General features: G+C 36.0%; 1 protein-coding gene across 1 annotated transcript; it reads right to left on the bottom strand.

Moving 5' to 3' along the window:
* Nucleotides 1-1,872: 1,872 nt before the first annotated feature.
* Nucleotides 1,873-6,361, bottom strand: phb1 (prohibitin 1). Its single transcript, XM_039687735.2, has 7 exons — nucleotides 6,250-6,361; nucleotides 5,659-5,753; nucleotides 5,364-5,525; nucleotides 4,501-4,643; nucleotides 3,725-3,841; nucleotides 3,544-3,639; nucleotides 1,873-2,644 (listed from the first exon to the last, which is right to left on the bottom strand). Exons 2-7 carry the CDS (start codon nucleotides 5,741-5,743, stop codon nucleotides 2,432-2,434), a joined length of 816 nt encoding a protein of 271 aa, XP_039543669.1. The 5' UTR covers nucleotides 5,744-5,753; nucleotides 6,250-6,361; the 3' UTR covers nucleotides 1,873-2,431.
* Between the last annotated feature and the right edge of the window lie 312 nt (nucleotides 6,362-6,673).

Raw genomic sequence — 6,673 nt, 5'->3', positions numbered from 1 at the left:
TATAAGGATCAGCACTAATGGGAAGAGGCTCATTTCAAGAGTCAGACCAGTTCTCAACTGAGTGATTCTCTTAGCATGTCATCTCACAGTTAAACTTAGTTTATTCCAACTCCAACTAATTTGGCTTGCCTTAGATGAACATTTGTTTTGTAAGTGCCCACAAAAGTCTTTTGAGCACAAGTGTAAAACAGGAAAGAAAAATCGACATCCTGTGTATGAAGACTGTTGTGTCTGTGAAATGTAAAAATGGTAAATACTATGATTTCCACTTCTCATTTATCTCTCTATTTATCATGCTTCTCTTTTCTATCCAAATATACAGTAATTTAATAAACGGAGCAATTCCAAGAGGACACAGTTACAGATTACTGTACTTGTGTTCCTGCAGTGAAGTTCGCTGTCTGTATTAAAGCTCTCTTTAAATTAATAACATTGGAGTTTGCATTGTAGTATTTTTGAAACCAAAAGCTTCTTTTACTCAGTTGAAGCATAATCAGTCCATCTTTGCAGAGATTAGTTTCCGGGCAAAAATGAAACAAAACAATGACAAAGAAGAGTGAGAAAATAATTGCTCAGTCTTCAACATATCTGTTACAAAATGCACTTAAGATTTCTTGAAAAGAAGCTAGTTTATAGATTTGGTCTCAAAAATATGTGTAAAAATAAGAAAGGCAAAAAAGTGCAGGTGTTTTTATTCCCAATAAAGAAAATATGTATGTCAAAATAACCACAATTATTATTAGAAGGCCTATTGTTATTTACAACTCTAAACTCACAGGCTCCTTGCATTAAACCAACTCAATATGGACATTTAGTCATTTTTTCAGGTTTCATAGTCTCTTGGGTGTATGCGGATTATGATTTCAGATTTAAAAGCACTGATGCCCTCTAGTGGACACTAAAAGGCATATTTCACCTTCATGTTGTTTAAAACCCGCAAGACATTTTTTGAACTCAAATGAAGCTATTTTTAATGAAATCTGAGAGCTTTTTGAGCCCTCCATAGACAGTTAAGCAACTGACATTATGACACTTCAAAAATGAATAAAGAGATTGTGAAACTAATTTATGTGATTTAAGCAGTTTAGTCAAACTTTTCTGAAGAGACCTGGTTGCTTTATAAGATGAACATTGAATTTAGGCTTTAGTTTTATTCACATGGATCAAGGCACACATCAGTTGTGATAAAAAGAAGCTCAAGAATGGTCGCTTGACGTACGAGAACCTCTATGGCGAGAACCAATGAGGTTCATTCTCCTGTTACTTTGAGCTTAAGCAAGAACCAATGAGATTCATTCTTGTTTTACGCAGCACAACTTCAGCAATAACCAATGAGGTTAATTCTCGTGTTACAGCACATTTGAGCTTCAGCAAATGTTTCTTTTTTTTTGTGATCAATTTTTTATTGAATCAGAGAATATTTGGTACAGAAACAAAGGTAGACATAAACAACATTTTGAACACATTCTCTCTTTTCACCCCCCCCCCCAGCAAAGGTTTCTTGTGCATCAAACAAATACCGTTGAGCTGATATATGTTTATATGTGAATAGAAGACTAAATTAAACCTGTTCATCATATAAATTGATCTGTTCAGGAAATAACTAAGACACCAAAACTAATACGGATAACTTTTAATATGTTTATTAACTTTATGTAATTAAAAAAATCGATTTTGTGAAATTGTTAGTAAAAATATTGGAAATATGGAAGAATATTGGAATTGCTCTATATAGTATTAAATTATGAATGACATACATTTTGACTTCCTGTGTGTCTATAAATTAAAGTAAAAGGATCTCTCATTACAGTTTCTCATTTAATTTCTAAGACAAAAACCCATTGAATTTCATTTGAAATGAGACTCATTCAATTGTATTTTGGTTTAATATAAATGAATCACTGTTTATTGATTATTTTATCAATTAGCCACTTGTAGAATACAAGAGCATTCCTTCTGCCACATACATATAATAACAAAACATTTTCAAACCAAAAAAACAACACAGCCAGTCCTCCATTTGCAGAGAGTGAGATTGATGTCAATCATCCAGTAGCATGACACACACTGACAGTGCAGTCTGTGTGTCACACTACTCATGAACGTACAATTTAATTTCAAACAATGTCAACTCACATTTAGCAGAGAAAACATTTCAAATGCAAATATATATATGCACCGGCAGTACATTTGTATACACACAGACTCTTTTCAATTGCTGTAACCACCTTGTGGCAGTCCATGCTTTCAGGAAGAGAGCAAGTAAATTTTTGGACTAAAAGAGAGAAAAACAAGTTGTCTTTGCCTCTATAAGGTTTGCCTATAGGCTGATCAGATATTTGCATGGGGTCTACAGACATAATCTTTTCCAAAAGTAGCCAAATTTGGAACAAAAAAAGAGAAGTGAGTGTGTGTGTCTCTAGTTTCCCTGTCACTGTGGTAACTGGAGGAGCGTTCCCTGTCCAGATGGGAGGTAGGTAACATTGCGAGAGCGGCTGAGCTGGAAGGCGATGTCCTCAGCTGCCTCAAGCTTTCTCAGCTCCACCAGGCCGTCACCAGCTACTGCTAGAGAGTCAGCGATCAACAGCGCAGCCTGGGAGTCTCCTTCCGCTGATATAATGGCTGCCTGCTTCTGCTGTTCTGCCTGAGAGACAATTACAGAGACAAATGTTACTTCACCTATTACTTATTGGAAAAACGAAACATTTCACATTCTACATTTTAGATGAAAAATAATTACTTTTTAATCATTAATTTTGCCTTTAAAATATTAATTAAACGAATAAATATATACATAAAATTCAAATATATACTACCATTCAAACGTTTGGGGTAAGATTTCTTTTTTAAAAGTAACAAGCATGTAATTCTTGATATTAAAAATGTAATTGTTGATATCAAGAATTTAATTGTTGATATCAATAATTTAATTGTTGATATCAACAATAAAATTCTTGATATCAAAAAAATGTAGAATGTACATTTTCAAGATCATCAAGAATGTAATTGTTGATATCAAGAATTCATATCCTGGAGATGAATAAAAGCTAAAACGGCTTGCCATAAGCATGTTTATTCAAGGAGGCAGATTTCTGTCAAAAAATCGTTTTAGAATGATTTCTGAAGGATCAATGTAATAACTGTTTTTACTGTAATTTTTGATTAAATAATTGCAGCCTTGGTCAGGATAAGAGACTTTTCAAAACCATTAAATCTTACAGACCCCAAACTACTAAATAGTATATTTAAAATTAGAAGAAAAAAAAAATGCAATGGAATTATTTAGCCATTATCTCAATGCACGGAGTATTCCACATACGTCGCCACATTGTTCTGAGGGTAAAAATCAGATTCAATTTGCACATTTTATTTAGCAGGTGATTTTGATGTTGATAGTGTGCATAACTCATTGAGAGTTTATATAAACACCTAATAGGTTTGGTATCAAACTGGGGAGTAACTCAAAGACAATTTTTACTTGCATTTGGCAAGTGTTCAATGCTTCAAACCATACACTGGACTATTCCATTTTGAGGCTCTTACCTTTTCTACAACAAATCTGGCTCTCTCAGCCTCCTGCTGTGCAACCTGCTTCATCTCAACAGCCTCAGTGAACTCCTTGCCAAACGTCAGATGTGTCTGAGGGGAGAGAGACAAAAGGGTGAGACACTAGAGAATGAAACAAACATCAATGGGGGGTGGGGGGAGTAGAAGAGGTCTTTACCAGAGAGACGTCATCTAGAATGAGACCGAAGGTGGATGCTCTTTCTGTCAGATCTTCACTGACCTGCCTGGAAACCAGCTCTCTCTGAGTGATGAGCTCACCAGCATCAAAACGGGCCTGCGGAAAATTAATACACAGTAGAATTCCACTTAATCCATGCCAGGTTTCGGTTTCAGCCATTTAAACATTACCATAGAAAAGTTTGGGGAGGGTACAATTTAAAAAATTTTTTTTTTTGAAAAAAGTCTTTTATGCTCTGCATTTATTTAATAAAAATACAGTAAAATCAGTGATATTGTGAAATATTATTACAATTTAAAAGAACCGTTTTCTATTTTAAATCATTTCAAATATAATTTATTCGTGTGATATCAAAGTTGAATTTTCAGCATTATTACTAGTCTTCAGTGTCACATGATCACCTTCAGACATGAAGGATCATGTGTGCTTTGCGGCCCCTTTAAATAAAGTTTACAAGACCAAGCTTTCGATCCAAGTCAGAGCTTCCACAAATCTTTCTACAGCGTTGTTGGCAGGGCGGCAAGAGCGAATTTTGACGGCCTCACCAGCGACTGTTATGCTGCTTAACATTATTTTATAAAAAACATATGTTGATATGTTTTTATAGCATTTATTTGAAATACAATTTATTTGTAACATTACAAATGTCTTCACTGTCACTTTCGATAAATTGAATGCATCCTGGCTAAATCTTACTGACCCCAAACTTAAACGAGTAGTGTACATGTCTTAATAACGTCATGCATGACACTCACCACTACAGCCTTCAGAACCTCAGTGGTGATGGAGGGCAGCACTCTCTCATCATAGTCCTCTCCGATACTCATGAAAATACGAGGCAGTTGTCCAGCAACTGGTCTGAACAGGATTCTCAGCGTGATATTCACATTCTGCAAATCTGAGAAGGACAAAGACATTCCATGAGCCAGTTTTGAGACAAAAGAATGAACAGCAGAGAAGCAAGAAACCTCAACATATTGTGAGAGAAACAGAATGAGATAAACATTAAACATACTTACTTTGTTTTAAAAAGTGGGTCGGGGTGCAAATACAATGACATGTACAATAACAATTGCAGAAAAAGCACATTACAATGTCCAGAAAATCAATTCCAATAGTAAATTTGAGTTTAATTTATTGACACAGATCCTTACATTTACTATATATAGTATAAAATTAGTTCGAATATATTATTCACGTCAGTCATCAGTGAATAAATACATAGATTCACATGGAACGCTCTTGCGCCTTAAGGGTCTGGTGGTAGAACTTTTGTCAAAGGTTTGGAGAGGTTTTGAATTCTAACCTTCCCTAGCCACAGTTTTATAGTGCTCATCTGTGTGCACGCTCTCCAAGAGAGAACAGTGGCAACAACCGCTCAACGTGATTTCAAAAACAACACATTCCAGCACTAGATCCCCTCTCATTTAACACAAACTAATTAATTGCTAATTAAATGGAGGCATTTCTTTCTGTTAGGTACATCTGTGCCACGAGAAGTTTCAAAAAGTAGTGGGGACAATATGGACCCTGGCCAAAAAGTGGTGGGGACATGTTCCACCCTCAAATTACACCTATGGCAGTCAGACAGAAAAAGTAAAAGAATGGCATGATGTACCTTTGCTACCAGTGATGACTGGCACATTACGTGGACGGGACCTGCAGTCAAAGATGATTGGCTTCTGCACCCAGGGTATAAGGAAGTGTGTGCCCTCCCCAACAACATCATCCTGGACACCTCGAAACCTGTTGAAGATGACAGCCCTGTGTCCCGCATCCACTGCAATGAAAAAACAAAAGATCTTCAAATTTAAATTAAAACACATAGCTTGACATATCAATTTTATAGATTCAACACTGTTTTATTAGGTACATTACACAGAGTTTAAGTAGTTGAGCACCACTGAACTCACCATTAAATAGAGCAGAATTAACTACACCTCCTCCGATGGCCAAGGCCAATCCCAGCTTTCCAATCGACTCAAAGAGTTTCGCCATGGCAACAGTCCTGATGAGAGAAGCACATTTACCTCAATCAACGCTTCATGAAGATCACTTATGAATGTAAAAGCACTTAAATAATCAAAACATTCCGTCCGTTTAGCCTCGACTCTTCAGCAGTGACGTGACATGAATGAAACGTGCTAAGCTGTTCTACCTTTGAGAGGGTCAGACATGGTCAGCGAAAAGCTTCGGTAAAACAACCTTACACAATTATAAAACACTCCAGATAAATTGGCATTTGCCAACACAATAACTTATATGAAAAAAAATATCAACAGGGACTAAAAATACTTCCGTCGTAGTGAAGTTTAATTAATTAGCCTGCTACACGCTAATATTGCAACTGACATGCAATCATGTCCTGTTGTCAACCTTCCCACAAAGATAAACCCATCAAGCTCGTTTCCCTTTCAATAGTCATATTATAATTATTGGCGCTGTGTAAATAAATCAAATACATAAACTCCATAAAAACAATTTCTCCCAACGTAACCACTCACCCACTACGCCGCTGTTAGATCACAGTGACCTCCACCAGAGCCTGCGCACGAGAAACACATGAGAAGGTGTCGTTTGGGCATGCGCAGAACCTTCAACAAAGACTAATCTGATTGGAGAGAGGGACACGGAAGAGAACGCGTCAATGAGTAACAATAACTTTTATTGGGTGTATGCTATGTCTGCTCGTTGCGAAATTAACAGAAATGCATGGTTAGAATTAGGATTTTTTTTACAGTCCATGGTGAAGACTTATGACATTAATATATGGGTGTTTTGTTGGACATTTGGCATTGACTGACTGTTGGCTTTTTACATTTTAACTAATGTAAAAATATGTATAATAGGTATACTGAAAAAAAAGAAAGAAAGTAAGAAAAAAATCACAGGAAGTTGTATTCTCATTTGAAATGATATAGGATATTC

Source organism: Pimephales promelas, chromosome 3, assembly GCF_988280905.1.
Source record: "Pimephales promelas chromosome 3, fPimPro1.hap1.1, whole genome shotgun sequence".
Classification (NCBI taxonomy): Eukaryota; Metazoa; Chordata; class Actinopteri; order Cypriniformes; family Leuciscidae; genus Pimephales; species Pimephales promelas.
The sequence above is the reverse complement of the archived record's forward strand: the minus strand, read 5'-3'. Positions and strand labels throughout refer to the sequence as shown.